This window comes from Harpia harpyja, chromosome 11 (genome assembly GCF_026419915.1).
Source record: "Harpia harpyja isolate bHarHar1 chromosome 11, bHarHar1 primary haplotype, whole genome shotgun sequence".
NCBI lineage: Eukaryota > Metazoa > Chordata > Aves > Accipitriformes > Accipitridae > Harpia > Harpia harpyja.
In genome coordinates, this window is record NC_068950.1 from 39,240,246 (window position 1) to 39,256,774 (window position 16,529).

The following is a 16,529-nucleotide window of genomic DNA, read 5'->3' on the forward strand; positions in this document are numbered from 1 at the left end:
CTGCAGCAATTGTGAAGCCTCCAGTAGAGGTTAGATGGGGCAGATAGCTGTCAGATATGATAAATACAGATAATTCTGGCTTGGGACAGAGAAATAGACCGCATAACTGCAAGGCCCCTTCTAGCTCAATTTGCCCAGGTTTCTATATAGCACATACGTTATTAATATGCACATTAGTGTCCCAGTGTGGTGCGTTTTAATATCACTCATACTGCAATAAAATTTGATTTCCCCAGGAGAACATTCATACAAAATTACCTTGTGCCATCTGCAAGAATGAAGAGTATGACTTTTGCATCTGAATATAACGATGTTTTCATGACAGAAAACTGGTGAGCAGTAGCTGATGTGCTGGAGAGCAGTGCCTGGTGTGAGTGTGCATTGCTGTGCCCTGAACAAGGCTGGCGCGTGCTTGAAAGCGGTGCCTCTTGAACAAACCAGGAAAAGCAGAGCCCCAGGTCATGGCGTGATCACAAAGGATTGGACCACTGGAAAATAGTTACATTTGCAAAACAGACAGAGAGAGGCTTTGTAGAAATAAAATTGAGAGTTCAATTTGTTTAATAGGAAGATAGGAGTTGTCACAGTCTGGGCTGGTTGCCTAGCTCGATGGACCCGCTCACTGGACCCCCAGCATTTCCATGCTTTTGGATTCAGGGCAGTTCTTTGGTTATGGCTCCTGGATGCCAAAGTGAAGGAGAACTAACACTTTCTGTGCAGCAAGACCCTTCACTTTAACCTCTTGGGCCTCTGAAAAGAGAGGTTTCAGCCCTCACATCTTCCCAACAAAGGCAAAGCAGGTCACACAGGCTCAGCAAACCAAAGTGCTAATCACCTTCCCTCTGTTCTTGAACTAGGCAGGAATGGTGCAAATTCCTGGAAAACAGCTAAACCCTGAATGCAGCTCCTGCCCCAATGCCTCCCATGTTCCTCCTCCCCAGGCTGCCTCCTCTTATCCGTTGAGTCTTTCTGGCGGGCAAAGCCAGCAGCCCTGCTTACAAAAATGGGATTGATCAGCATGTGCACCAGGCATGTCCCTGAATTATCAGATTTGCTCACATTTTCATCTGGTGTAGCCACAAGAGAAAACCTGGGGAAGAAAAATACAAAAGCAGTATAGCCTTTCTGCATTTGTGACTTTTCCTCTTTTTCTCCCTATACAGATTAGTGGTGTCAGTATTTGCTTTTGCTGTGCCACAGGGTTTGGTGCTTACAAATCACCACAAGTCATTACTGGGTTCCCAGCTACCTCGTGTACAAATCTTCGCCCTCTTACCACATTCATTGCCTTGTTTTCTCAGCTTTTGTCTGAGATCTGATGGTTTCTGTTCATCTGATGGACCCGTGCTCTTGCTTCCTCTTCTGCCCTGTTATTAGACTGGTCTCCAGTTTCCATAGAGATTGCAAACCTCACCTTGCCCGCTGAATCACGGTCCCTTTGTTGCATTTCAAGACTGCAGAAGGACATTAGTTTGCTCCAGGCAGTTAAGTAGGGAAAAAGATGTATTTGATTCCCTCAGCATAACAGTAATTTAAACGAGAGCAGCCCGAGACTATGGAGGGACTACAGAGAGTAGGTTATTGTGCAAAGGTCACTGTGTGGAGGCTTTAATGAAACAGAGTTTCATAGAGCACTTGATGGCAAATGAAGGCAGGACCTTGAGGTCTCAAGAGGAGACAAGACTATTCTCATTCCTCTAATGCAAAAGCAACAATGTCCTTAATACAGAAAGCCAGAAAGACTAAGAGACACTGATTATAGCTCCCAGGTATTAGCTGTGTCTGCTGTGACCTGCCCCTCCTGTTAGCATGAGACTGGCTCTGCATGTTATGCCTCATGATGTACTGATGATGGTGATGCATGTGGCTAAAAAGGAATACATCTGGCTGGAGCAGCTGAAGGTAGCATGTGCTATCTCCTGTGCAGGAGGGCAGAGAAACAAGCCCCAGTCCTCACCTCCCGTTAGCACTTCTCTGACAAGGCAGTGGCCAGCAGAAATACAGAGATCTACCGGAGCAGCACCTGGAAGGGAAGGGTGCAGCAGGGCAAAATCACGTAACTCGATGCAGTGGTATCACCTGGAGCTGTTGCCTACCAGAAACCTGTCCAGTTGTGTTCCCTGTGCTCCTGCAGAAAGGAAAGAAAAACAGAGCAATGTTTTCATCCTATTAGCTCTGAGTGCCCAAATGCCAACTATTAGAGGCCAGCGCTGGTAGCCAAGGGAACAGTCCTCTCACAGGAAAATAAGAAAAACACAGCTGAACAGCATGTAGAGAGGACAGCACACAAAAGGCTCACCAAATCATGAGAACATTTGGGTTTTATTGTGGGGTTAGGGTTTGGGTTTTTTTAAATATAGATGTCTAGCTCTAATCTTTTATCCATTTTGAACGCTTAGACCGCCTGCAATCTAAAGTGCTGGGGCACTCTTCAGCCTTTAATTGGTTCTGAGAATGCTTCAAGCAGCTATTGCAATCCCATCAAATAAATGCACAGCTAGGTCTGAACTAAAAAACTTGCTCAGTTTCCAAAAATCAGACCTGTGTGTGTGTGTGCGCCCACCCACTGGTTCAGCCCTGGCTACAGATAGAAAGTGAAGAAGCCTATGATGGAAGACTACGTTTCTGTCCCAGCCCTCGCCTTTTCTGCCCCACAGGGGTTTAAACTCTGTGCAGGCCCTTATTTAATAAATGCACATTAACAGCCGTATGTTGGTGCCATAGGGGTATATTCCTGCTGGGAGTTTCACTGTGTATGGATTGTAGAGGAATTAACAGAGATCTTGAACTTGTGAATGACTTCTGTTTCAGGTTGTCCAGACACTTTGCAGATATCTGAGAGCTAATTTGATCTGATTTAGGATTATATTCCAGGAAAGACCCGATCCGAATGTGCCATGATCTGGGTCCTTCATTAAATTAGCAAAATAGGCTTTGGATTGTGATGTTTTCCTTTAGGAACACACATACCTGGGACCAAGCTCTGGAAATCATCATCTGTTTAACTCCAGAGTTAAACAAGGTAGTCTAGCATCTCTAAGGAGTCCTAGCAGGCTTTCTGTTGCAAACAGTGTTACTGTAGCTCTTGCTGCACTCTGGAGACATCAGGGAAGAAAGCAGTTTGATATGATGCTTTCCTGGGATCAGGAGATGCTTCAAGGGCCACATTGAATTACTTTTCTTTTACTGATAGAGCAATGAGAAAAAATAGAATTCACGTTGAATTACTCAGTTGATCTCATTTTGTGTAAGGACAGGTAAGTTCTAGCTAGAAATAATTCCTCTGCTATGCAATTTATTCCATCTCATTTTTCTTGTGAACCCACCCTTCTTTTCAGACTCTCTAGTATTTTGATCCTGTTTTTCTTCAACAGCTCTGCTATGAACTATCTTCTTGAAGTGTTTGGGCCAAGCTAAGTTACACTGCAGCAAGTCCTTTAAAACAATCACATAGGTCCCAGCTGGCGGAAGCTCATACTTGATGTGCTGCAGAAAGTGTGCAGAGTCCCTTTGGTTTTAACTATATTCATAGGCTGAGCAGTATTGCACATAGCAATTTCTAACAACAAACAGCATTTATGTTTGTCACTTATTAGTTCAAGCCTCCAAGCACAGAGAGTACTCAATCAATTCCTTTCCACACATTCATCTGATCAATTTGCAGTGTTGTGACAAAAGCAGAGAAATATACCCTATCCCAGACTGCACAAGGACCCTTCTGAAAGAAAATTTTTCAGTATGAAGGTTCAATGCAATTAGTTTTCAAGGTTATATCTGTTTTCCAGTCACAATATCTCTGATTCAGCCTATTGAACAGGAACTGAATCAAAAAGCTTTGTTCTTTCATACCTAAACATCAAAAGATGTTACTAACTTTTTTTCTGTCACTTTATGTATGTCCCCAGGCAATGTTAATGCCTTTCAAGAGCACTAAGTGAAGTGTGAGCAGCCTGAAGCTTGCTGCTCTTCAGCAGTGTTAGCCGGAGGCTCCCGAGCACCAGGTGTCTTCGCTTGCCTCTGTATGCCATTTTCCCAGGTTGTGTGTGCAATGCTGGCATTGCACTCTGGCAAAGGACCTCACCTTTGGCTCTCCAGAGGGCAAGGTTTCGACTGGTGCTTCTAAGATATAAAACTTTTCTGCAATTTATTTGGCTCAACGTTCTCATCAATTGTTGCAATGTATCTACTTGTGGGATGACAGCAAGTATTCTGGCTCGGTACTGCAAAATGCTGAGGGAAAACATTCATTGAAATCAAGTGGAGGTTATTTATTTATTCAAATCTTAGATCAAAACCCTTTCTTGAAATTGTTCCCCAAAGATTATAATGGGGAAAATAGTATATATAAAATATTTCCAGGGCTCTGCTATGGTATAAATATAGCCTTCGGTTGCAACCTGTAACTGCACAATGTCTAAGGCAAAATCATCCTGCATTTGAAAGGGCAGAATGCTTTACGTTCTTACCAAAAGATCACTAGGGACACATACAGGTACTGCATAAGAAAATACATTCTGACCATAGGCTTTAGTTTAACACATGTATTAGGATGGCATTGGATTAGGAAAGAAAGTTCATAGAGAATGAGACCTGATCACTAGGGATCACCTATCTCCTATCACTTATAGAAGTGTATTAACTAGCTTTTAATTTGTGTTGCAGTTTAAACCATCAGTGGATCAGCATTGTCACTATGGTGTGATAGCATGATCTGGAAATGTCCATAGTCTGTTGTGGGAGCAATGAACAGAACAGTCAGCAAACATCATACTTGGGCATTTCATGCTGTAATACACAGAAAACAAATTACAAAGCCAAGTACGCTGCAGAGACATTTTGGTTAACAACTGTTAAATAGTGTGGGAAGTTTTTACTACTTGCTGTAACAAAACCTTTGTACTGCTCCTATAGAAACCATTGCTTGTATTGAATTTGTTCACACATTCTGTGGCTTTTGTAATTATGTCAGTCCCTGGCATCCTCTGGTATCAGCCCCTGGGTTCTGAGGAACACTTAAAACTCACAAAACCCAGCAAAAAAGAACTTAGAATAAGCTCGGCATTTCAAAAAGATCTAAAGCTTTTTACCTCAAATTATATATAATCTCTCTGAGGGCCAGCGTCTGCTCATCATAAATACCATGGTATGTGAGCTGCCAGTCTGAGGCTGGTCTGGGTCCCTGTGACAGCTAATGTCACTCTATCTCAGCCTACCTGACAAGTAAGATACTATATATTTCCTTTGTACCAACTGCAGAACAAATAAGCAAAACAATGCCATCGAGAAAACATTCCACTTAAGGCTGCACACAAAATAACTTCCCTGAAAGTAACACAGCGAGACTGCTTGCCGTGTTGACAGTGTCACAGCTTCTTATTTTCTCTTCATCAGTTACCAATAACACTTGTGCTGAGGTGGCTATTGCATCTTTCCGGAATAACACTCCGCAAATATTATCAGAATAACATTGAAAGGCCAGTTTCCCATCTTAGTGTTTCTTGGCTTGTAAAGAATTAACGAGTCCTTGCCATGCTAAACATTGTTTGGAGAATAATCAGTTTGGGCCCCTCCTGACATCGTGTGACCTGAAATAAGTCAATAGCCATTCAGTGCCTTGTCCTCCTTTCCTGTACTATAGAGATAATACAGGTTTCCTTCTCAGGAGTTTGCAGAAAAGGTTTTTGCAAAGCAATGAGAGTTTCCTGGGCAGGAAGCTCTGTAGGAACATGGCTTGCTTCCAGTCGCAGGAGAGCTGGAAGGAAACCAGCTCACTTCTTCTCAGTGTTTTTTGTGAGACAATGAAATGCTCAGACCAGGCCATTAAGTGTCAAACGAGGACTGTCAGAATAAGGAACATCTAACATAAATTCAGGTTAGTCTCATCTTCATCATGGCCAAACAATTAACATTTTTCTTGGATGGCTTTCTTACCCCAACTCCAGATGTAATGGCTCTGTGAGCTGAAAAGCAACTCTGTGTTTCTTGTGATTCACTGGGTAAAGTGCACTAGAATGCTGTGGGTGACAACTGCTGTATAAACATGCGGGGTTTTCATCTTCTTTCTTTCTTCTGTTTTACCAGAAGCCTCTCAGTTGCTAAGAAAAACTCTCCAGGGTATGTTTAAAGCACCTTATTTCAGTTCTGCATAGACAGAATGAGATCTTATAGAGAACTCCCACCATACTCATGAATTGGAGCATATGTATGCATTACGATTATGCTGTTCACAAATCCCCATCTGAAATCACCGCTCCAAAGTGGCCTTAATTTTATAATTCTGTATCACACAAATTTCTTACTAGTTGATCTAGGGGGAAAAAGGATTACAAAAAAAAGGCTATATTACAAAACCATATGACCATACTACAAACAAGACTGTAAAACAAAGCGTGTATGTAATAAGTGTAAAACAAAACGTGTATGTAATAAGTATAAAACATCGTATTTGGAAGGAATATACCAGTGGTAATTGTAACTAGTGTTAGAGTAGAAGGCAATAACAACAATTAGAAATATGTGATATAGTCTGCAATTAGTGTAATTAGTGGTTATTGTGTTTACTTCAAGTGTGGATACTGAAAAATGAAAGCACTGGGAGGCTACGGATACAGCATACGAAATTAGACATCAAAAATTTGGCACAGAATTGATCATTAAAGTCTTAAGAGTCTTGGAGAAATCTGTTTTGTATGGATTCTGGGCCATATTCTTGATACAGTGTCTGGAAAATTAGAGCAGGGTACTAGTGTTTGATACTGAAATATGTAGTAGGGACTTTGTACAATCCTGACTCTTAGACTGTGGGTCTCTGGATCAGGGGTGTCGTCACGGGTGCACACAAATGATCTAATATCAGGGCCTGAATTGAACGCCTGGGTGTCACTCCAGCACAAATTATTGCAATAATAATACAACTGGATATATTGCTTATTTTCTAATCTGCTTCTTGCTGTGCCACAACTCCTTTTCCTCCCTCTGCCTTCTTGCTTCACCCCCGAAAAAGCCCAGCCCTGAGCAGAACTGTATCATTCTGAGGTCTAGTGGATGAGATGCCGGGAAGCGCAAGGGAAGGAGGAATTCTTCCTTCTCCATCTACCAAAGGAGGAGAAGAGCTACCTGGGAGAGTTCTTCTCTCTCACAGGATGAAGCGAAAAATTGCCGACAAAGTGAATTTCTTTCCGCCCTGAACAAAGAGTTTTTACTGTAACAAGGAACACTATTATTTTGCTTTCTTGGTGTGGTGATTACACATACAACGTCTCCCAGACTGTCCATCTGGGTGGGTGAGTACGGCTACAAGAACTACCTTCACACGTATACTGCAGAGAGGAGTTGTTACTGATGGCTGAATAAAAGGTAAGCAAGCTGCAAAACTGCTTTTATTACAATATAACACAGAAACAGAACCACCAGAAAAAGTCTGGTTTTCTGCTTCTACAATGTCATGCGGCTTCTTTACCCGACAGCATCTTTTGTCCAGAATTAATCCAAATGACACTTAATGACACAACATGATGTGGCACCCGTGTTTTTTACATCTCAGTACAAAACCAGCACTCCACTGGCAATCTTTTCACAGCTGCAGGAAGCATCCTGCAGTGAATGCTTTCATCATTCAAAGCCGTGTATTCATAAGTCTATTTAATTAACTAGAGTTTGTCACCATTCCTTCTGAAGTATATTGCTGCTTTATTAAAGGAGGTTGGCTGTATGCTTAGATCAATACAAACAAATGAAAGAGAAAGCAGACAGTGGTTTAGGAGATAAACTCCTACAGCTGAGATAAACTCCTTTATTTCTTAGAAAATCCACTGATCCTGACGTGATCAACAAGTCTTCCATATTTCCAAGTATGCTATTATGATCACCTATCTATCACTCTTTGTTTATGACCTCAGAGGATTTGGAGGAACAATTTTCTTCCCAAGAGGACATAAAATTTAGCCTTTGTAACATCAGGTAAAAAGAAAGAGCAAGAAGATACTGACCTTTTGGCAATACCCTCATAATATCAGAGCAAGATGGTTATAAGCTAAGATTTGCAGTACAATTTTCACCTCTTAACAGATTTTGATTACATCTGCTGAACATAATCTCTAGGTTGAGAATAGACTGTTATTAGTAGAGTCTATAGACTGCATTAACCACATATAATTTATAATATGCTGAAATGAGACTGGCTGATTTTTTTTTTTAATGTTTTGTCACTTTGGAGGGAAAATAGTCAAATAGTCTACTGCATCTGTTAACAGTATTATCTATATCTGTGTAAAAAAGATAGAGGTGTGTCCGAACAGGCAGCAAACTGTTCAGAGACAGCCTGAAAACACTTTAAACTGTTTTTGATGGTGTTTTAGTGTAAGAAAAGACCGTTCCTTAATTTGGGTTTGCCTTTTCAACCGGTGGTACAAAATTGGATGATACTTCATAAACTTATCTGTACTAACACACTTCACAGCTTTTATGAAAATAGTTCATTTTATAATATATAAACTCTGCAAGTCTCCGAATTCTCAAGTGCTATGAAAAAAACTCCCTGCAACATGCACTTTCTATGTGGCTTTAATTATCTGCAGTGCGTGTCACTTTTATTGAGGATGTTCCCAGGTGCCCGTTTGACTGGAAGTTCCCGGGGGGGGGATCACTGACAATCATTAGTCCTGGCAGAAGAAAGCCTGCTCTAGTGTGGCAGGTTCGTTTGGACTGAGGATCTCAACAAGCCACTGGGAGACAGTGAGCATTACAAGCTCCAAAAAAAGATCAGGGCTTAAAGTGTCACCCAATTCTCCAATGCCTTGAGCCACCTGTAATTGCTTACTTCGAGCACATGGCTTCCAAACTGTTTTACTACTAGACTGTTACACTCCGCAGAGGTAGAATTTACTTACCTTTCCCAAGTGAAACAAATGCCCAGAATAGTACCTAGCAAAGAATCAGGCAAAGTGTGCTCCTCTAAAAGAGCTTTACCTTCTTAACTGCCGTAAAATATTAACTGTGTTAACAGAAAAATGAATCTCACTTTTGTCACCACTGTTTTTTTTTTCAGGCTGCTGAAAACAAGAGCCATAGTTGGCCTTACACCCATGGTACGCAAGAATGTTTTTCATATGCTGCCATCTGTCGTTACCGTGTACCCATTTCATCGCTGCACTGTGCCGCTGGGGTTTTTATTCCAGCAGTAAGAACACCCTTTCCAAGAAGTCTGTTAAAAGTGCAGTGAAGTTGTAAGAACTGCTTTAATTCATCCATGCTCTGCCTGAGACAGCATGCAATGAGACTCTAACAAGTCTGCTTTCAATTGTGGCAACAGCCAGATTAGTGCTGTTTTTTCTCCCACTTAATTTACTTCAATAGTAAGTTTGTATCTTTATTCAGACCATAGCCAGAGCATTCATGTTCTTTTACAGCAAAACATACACACACATCACAACTTTGCATATATTTATACACACCAAAATTGTAAAGGATTGTGTCAGTGCGTGAATACATTCACATATACTGCCCTACTTATTCAGACAGCTGTTTCAGAAAATGTATATTTAGTTACAGTTTGCATATATGTAAGCTATGGATTTGAGTCCAAAGTCTGTTCAGTTAGCACCTTGTTCCCTAAATCTGTATTATAAAAAAGAGAACGTAGTGTTTCAGAAGCTGTCAGGAAAGTAGAACAATTTGTGTGTAATTGAATAAGGGGTGATCACCATGCGTCAAAGAGCAATCCTAAAGCAACCAGGCACCTGTGGCACTCAGATACACAGTGACAAACTAGTTGGGAAGATGCTAAAAACATTCAGACTAAAGGTATTTAACACCTGTGCACATGCCTTGCCTGAAAGGGAATATCTGGCCTTGGATACTCACCCATAATTCAGTAGACCTAGACCAATTCCTAGCTCTCTTACTTATTTTTTCCACAATCTGGGCCAGCTCTCTTAAGCTTATCTGCCCAGCAGAGCTAATTAAGTTCCTTTCTCTCCTGCCTCTCTGTCTCTCCTGCCTATTTCATTTGCAAGATCTATAGGCAGAGATGTTTCTGTATACATACTGCCATACAGGCTCATTACCATTTTGGGCTTGGCATCATCTGAATGTGACTTAAATGTTTCTAGATCTAAGCTGACCAGGGAAAAGCTTCACACTTTCAGGGCCTAAAGCAGCATGTCCCCCCTGGACCTGGAATCATCACAGACAGCAAGAGGCACCATCCAGGACCACATGCTGCCTGGACAAACGTCTCCTAGTTAAAAAAGTTGACCAAACAAGCAAAGGACAGTATTTCTGTGTCCAGAGAGAGAAAAAGAAACATGGTTTTAAAGTGGAAGTGGTGACACTTAAACACCATGTGAAAGCAGCCTGAAATCTGTGCTTGTTCCAGCAGGTTAGCTAAGAAAATACGTGGGATTCCCAAGAGCAGAAACCTTTACACGGCAACAAGCTATTTGGCCTGAGCCCTCTACAGAATTCCAGTTCCTGGTTATAAACATTTGCATTGGAGGGAAAAAAAAAAAAAAAAAAGGATGTTGTGGACTAATTTTTCAGAACTTGTTCACTGTGTATGATTGCTCTTTAGTCAGTTTGATGCTGTAATGCACTGAAGCTTATTTCCACTGATCACCATGGATTTTTATATTCAAAATACAGGCTATATTCCTATATTCCACAAACTATTTCTATATTCTTACTTCATGTACTGTGGAAATCTAGGGGCAATATAATTCCACAAGAAAAACTATACACAGCCATCTTGAAACTGGCTGCTAATATTGTTCAATACATTTGAAGTAGAATATATGCAAGAACCTTCTTTCACTTGTATCTCTTGAGGTTGTCACATGCAAAACAACAACAACAAAAATCATACAGTATCAGGGTTTATTTGTACACTTGATTAATCTTCCAGTTTTCCTCTGTTTGCATCTTTTGGCGAATTTATTACCCTTACTTATCCAAAATTCACTATAAATGTAAAAATTAAATTTTGGATCTAAAAACATTAAAACATCTCAGTTTAAAAAAAAAAATTCCTTCTAAGACACTTGTTGTAAGCTTTGTTGACGCTGCCTTTAAGAGTGACAGTAGAGTTACATAAATCAATTAACACACTTCGAAGCTTTCTCAGTATAGTGAAGCTTCAGTGACAAAGATGTCAAAGAACAGCTTTGAAAGAACTAAGAGAGGACTTAAACGCAACCATTTGGCTCAGGTACTTCAACAGAACATATCTAGAACATTCAGAAATCTGTGAGTGCTTGTAAATATCTAGCCACCAGCTCTCACAGAGGAACCATCTCACTGCACTCAACAGAATTACTCCTGCAAGTATTAGTAAGTTCTGGGCCTTGAGTTTTAAGCAACAGCCTAAGAGAAGGAAGAAAGAGCCAGCTGCTGTTAGTGCAAATCTGGCATGTTTTGAATTTTTTAAGCAGTGGGTAGCAGAAAACATGCTAGCATACTTAATTCACTATTCCTCCTAAAAAAATAGTGAATATTGGTTAGAACTAATTCTTTAATTTCAGCTGTTGCTATGGTTGTGTGCAAGTTGAAATGCTGGTGTGCTGAGAAGAACACGAATGCACGTATTTTGCTAACTTGCCAAGCGAGCTGACATCCTTTCAGCAGTATGGTTGTAATATAAACCAGTATCCAGAACTATCCTCTGGTCCTTCAAGTGTCAGGTTCAGTTCAGACCAGAGAGTCCATATTGCTGGCAGCTCTAACAGAACCTCTTCATGCATTCTGGATGTATATAGCACAAACACAGCAACTGAGTGCAGCATCCAGCACTTGCACAGGAGTGCCACATCCCACATCAGGATGTTTGCACACCAACTCTGTTGTAGGTGAACTCTCAATGTCATTTTTCACTCTCAGATACCAAGGCATTTGTTTCTTTCTTTGTATCTTGAGAGATACTATTTTTTATTTGAAAGACAATACAAAGCAACTGTGAGCTGCTTTTTACCATAAGGAGAAAAAAAAAAAAGTATTGTAGAAGATTCATATCACAATGTTTAGAAATGCCAATTAATATATAAAAATGGCAGATGAGACCAAAAAGCAGTCATCAGACCGAGTATAACACCAAAGCATGAAGTTAAGCAGGAAGGAGACTAGTGACAATGGGGTTTGCACAGGCACTCCCTGTGCAAATTAGTGTTCCCGGTAAAGCGAGGTCTGTGACAGAGCCAGGCGCACACACTCAGCAGGGGTGTGCACAGGCAAGCATTTCAAATCAATGAGCACCCACGGATGCAGCTCACATTGTGAACAGCAGAGCACCAGCATTCAGAGGTTGTCACCCAACAGAAATCTGTTTCAATTTTGTAGGCTAGACCTCCAATAAAGAAGGCAGCAGCTCAGTATAAGTCTATCCCAAGACTGCACACTGCTCTAGAACAGCTTTTACTTGTCTGCTGAAGTGATCCACCCCTCAGTTTCTTCACAGCTTTCCCACATGGCCCTTTTTCCTGAACCCAGTTTTTTTTACTGAAAATGTTCTTGGACAGGAAATTTTTGGCTTGGCTCCAATTGAATGCTTAATTATTTAGAAATCAAAGTATATCAAATAATGCCATAACACTGATTTACAATCAAATAATAAACATTTGCACAAATGAAATAATTATATTAACAGCCTGTAAAACTTACAGACTGAATAGAGAAATCAAAACTTCTCAGATGAAATGATGACATTAAACGTATAATTTAAAGATCAGCAAGATATCAAATTATTATTTCTTGCTATAACAAGTCATCTCTTTTTTTTCTCCTAGTTACAAGTGCAGTTTTGATGCCATGACAACAAAGTAACTAAATCAGCATGTCTAAATACAACCTTAGGATAACAAATGTTACCTTCAGCAAATAAACCTTCTCAAGTTTCTCAAGCCATCCTGGTACAAAGCAGCCTTAGAGGACATCAGCCAAGCATGCACACTACCAAAGTTCCACAACTGCATTTAAGAGATGGCACAGTTCTGAATGTCCAAGCTGGGACTACCTTGCAACTGTGATTTTTTTTTTTTTTTGTGTGTGTGTTAGAATTGGTCTGAGCACAAGCCTCAATACTGAAGCGCTAGACATGAAAGAGAGCCTTTCATACATGAAATTATGGGGACAAACTTCCAAAAGGCCAGTTTTTGCCTTCCTTTTAAAGACAAGGGATCTAAGCAATACACTTAAGAACTTGTGTATTTAAAAATGTAGAAAGGCACAGCAGAGTTGGTCATGTTTGTTGCATCCACAAAAATAGAAGTTTATTTGCATAAGCAAAATCTATTTTGGATATTTATTTATTATGAATGAAAACTGCATGCTCACAATTTAAATAACAAGTTCACTTGCCATTTAAACCTGCAGTCTTACTAACTGCAACTGACAGTTTTACTCCCCAAATATTAAAGAACTTGAGGCTTCTTTCTGTTCTTTATGCAACTGTTTTGCCCTGTTTTTCAAATCCTCTGCCTTAGCATCATTCTTCTCAATGCCATCTCCCAGTTTGTACATTCGACTGGCATTGGCGCAAGCCCATATGTGACCCAGCTCACACCCTTTCAGCGAGTACTTCAAAGCATGGTTCATGTCCTTAGGGACCCCAGGTGCTCCTTGGAGGTATATCACACTGAGGTTGAAGCAGCTAGGAGCAAAATTGCCATCACAGGCTTTTGTGTAATAGTCTCTAGCGACAACGGGGTCAGGTTTATCATCGTTTACTCTCCCATCATGGGCCAACAGCCCAACATTATGACACGCATTTACTGACTTCTTCCCACCCTTCTCACATGACTTCATAAAAGAGTTGTAGGCAGCTTTCAAATCTGGGTCGAGTCCACCTGTTGGCCAAGAAATCAAAAGATTACTGTAAGGACATGCTAAAACAGATGGGAGCTCTCTGCTTTGCAGCATGCTTCCCGGTGCACTTTGGGAAATACAGCATCCCTCACTTTAGGTGCTACAGTCAAAATTTAGGACTTCAGAGACACTATCATTGTCTCAGTTACAAAGGTTTTGCTAATGTCTTCAAGTTAGGAAACCCTCCTCCACTCCTCACTTACCACAACAGCTTATGTAGACAAAAAAATACCAACCCCGAAACACAAAACACTCTTTCTACTACTACATCTATGGATTTCTTAGTAGCTTACACTAGGCAAAGTATTCTTTTGCCAGTATACCTACACATAAACTGAGACTGTTACTAGTTTTGAACTACAGTGAAAATATCATGCTCCTTACTAGAATTGTCATTTGGAAGAAGCCTCACTACTTTAACTGCTTCCCATTACCGTACCAGCAGATACATTTTGGGCAGACTTGGGGCCTACTTATGTAAGCAGTGTTACCAGTCCGTAAGCTTATTTCTTCCTTACTTTCTCTAAAAAAGAACAGCGAGATGAGAAGAAATCCAACTTTTAAGAAGAGAACACACAGCAGCATTCAGCCTTGGATATACTTACCACTCATAGAGACATAATTATGAAAAAGTAATAGATGTGGTTAACCTAGAGTTGATTCTTCAGAAGGAAGCAGTTTAGGGTTTTCCACCCTTCCCCAGCTGTTACTACCTGACCGTAAAAGGGGCAGGGCAGGCAGCTCCTCCTTCAAGGTCAGGAGGGAACGCAGGCGTTCAGCACCTTTCCAAAAGCGGGAGCCGCCGTTCCCCACAGGCATCGCCCGCCCTCCCCGCTCCGCCGCCCGTACACGGAGGAGTTCCTCCGGCCGGCAGGACCGCCGCAGAAGAACCGAGCCGCCGGCGGCTCGGGCGGGAAAGGGAAGCCGCCGGCGGGGTACCGGGGCGGCGGGTAAGCGGCGGCGGCTGGGGGGCAGCGAGACAGCACCAAGACTGCCCGCCCCCGGCCCACCTTTGCCGATGGCCTGGTAGGCCCCCAGCTTGTAGCAGCTCTCGCTGTGGCCGTGGGCCTCGCAGTTGCCGCGCAGCACCCGCGCCGCCGCCGCGAAGTCCTTCCTCACGGCGTCCAGGTAGTCGGCGAGGCGCTGGCAGCCTGCAAGGCAACGGTGAGGGGGTTTGAGGCTCCCGCCGGCCCCGGGGCGGCGGGCGGGGGTCGCGGTGGGGCCGCTTACCGTCCGGGTCGTTCTCCTTGAAGCACTGGTAGCTGTACTCGACGTGCAGGTTCTCCAGGTAGCCCCTCACCTCCTCCTCGTCCTCGAAGTTGATGAGCCCGGCCATGCCGGAGCTGACGGCGCCTTCCGCGAGCGCCGAGCCGTCGATGCGGTGCCTTCGGCGAGCGCCGAGCCATCGATGCGGCGGCGCCGCCTCCCGGCAGGGCTGAGCCAGCCGATTCACCGGTTTTAAGTAATAATACATTTTTAGTATTTAACTTTCGGAGTTTTGCACCATTGGATACGTATTTCTGCCGTCTCGTTCAGGGCGATCAAAGCCATAAGTTGAGGCGTTACTGTATACGTTAACACACTACGCATGGCCTAGAAGCCAGGGCGGCTTTACCAATTCCCCAACTTGTTGCCAGTGTGTCTTTTGTCTCGGATTAACAGCTAAATGATTTGCAACTCGATTTTAGAACGGGGGAGTTGCTGCTAGTGACTGTTATCTGCAACTGTCCCTTTTGTGGCACAAGAGATCTTACAGATGCTTTTTGAAGAGACAGAACCCTGCGTCCCAGAGTCTGTGAGCAGGCAGTGCCAGGGTCGTTGAAAACACCCAGAGACTGATAAGCAATTAACAACGCACAACGAACCCCAGTTCTCTAGTTACAGATTAATTTAAGCCAGACGTGATGTTAGGGTACTTGTACAAAATATGGCACGCTATCCAATTCCAGCAGTTTTGAGCACAAAGTGAATTTTCTGAGAGTATAGCAGCACATTAGAAATTTGTGTGACAAACTGCTTAGAGTTAAAATTAATTTCAAAGAATATTTGAGAATGCTTTGTCCCAAATTATTTCGGTAACATAACACTGGCTTGTCAAGCTTCTGGATAAATAAAACTTGGTTAAATCTTGTGCATAGGCTCCCATAGGAAGAAACCAGGTTGTTTATTAACAGCTGGACCTAATTCCAAGAACTGTTGCCAGTGGGACTGATGGCACCACATGCCGGACATGCTGCTGAGGTTACAACTCCTGTTGAAGTATTTCCTTAAAACTTTTCAGACTCTTCAGTATTTGGGTTGGAGTTAACACACATTGTCCACATGAAGCTAAAATCTTGTTTTCAAAACGTATTGACCAAAACCACCGACACGTCTGTAAGAAACAAGTAAGAAGAGATAGGTAGTTTGGCCCATGCCGACTGCTACCCAAGAATTTTTGTGTCAAGTCCTCTGTTCTGGAGAAGGTCTTTGGAAGATGAACTGCTTTTGTACCAGCAATACTATTTCTCTGAAAATCCAGCTTTGAAAAATTTCAGTTTGCACAGGCCCAGTAGAAACTCTTTTGAGTTTGTTGGTTTAAATCCTTGAGGAGTCTGTTCTTGCTGGGATTTTGCCTCTGCAGTTTCTGATGCTGACATTGAGTCAGTGCCAACTCAACCGTATGGCCTCACCATACT

The 16,529-nt window shown here is 42.1% G+C and overlaps 1 protein-coding gene across 1 annotated transcript; it reads right to left on the minus strand.

Annotated features, from left to right (window-relative positions):
* Positions 1 to 7,366: 7,366 nt before the first annotated feature.
* LOC128148494 (cytochrome c oxidase assembly factor 7) lies at positions 7,367 to 15,249 on the minus strand. The gene is made up of 3 exons (XM_052802383.1): positions 15,082 to 15,249; positions 14,862 to 15,002; positions 7,367 to 13,832 (listed from the first exon to the last, which is right to left on the minus strand). The coding sequence occupies exons 1-3, from the start codon at positions 15,185 to 15,187 to the stop codon at positions 13,384 to 13,386; spliced, it is 696 nt and encodes a 231-aa protein (XP_052658343.1). The 5' UTR covers positions 15,188 to 15,249; the 3' UTR covers positions 7,367 to 13,383.
* Positions 15,250 to 16,529: the final 1,280 nt, after the last annotated feature.

What these genes read in the sequence shown, in the direction of transcription:
- LOC128148494 (XM_052802383.1), bottom strand. Translation starts at nt 15,187, where the DNA reads ATGGCCGGGCTCATCAACTTCGAGGACGAGGAGGAGGTGAGGGGCTAC. An exon ending in CAAGGAGAACGACCCGGACG is followed by an intron (nt 15,003 to 15,081) that starts GTAAGCGGCCCC and finishes GTTGCCTTGCAG; the next exon opens with GCTGCCAGCGCCTCGCCGAC. An exon ending in CTACCAGGCCATCGGCAAAG is followed by an intron (nt 13,833 to 14,861) that starts GTGGGCCGGGGG and finishes CTTGGCCAACAG; the next exon opens with GTGGACTCGACCCAGATTTG.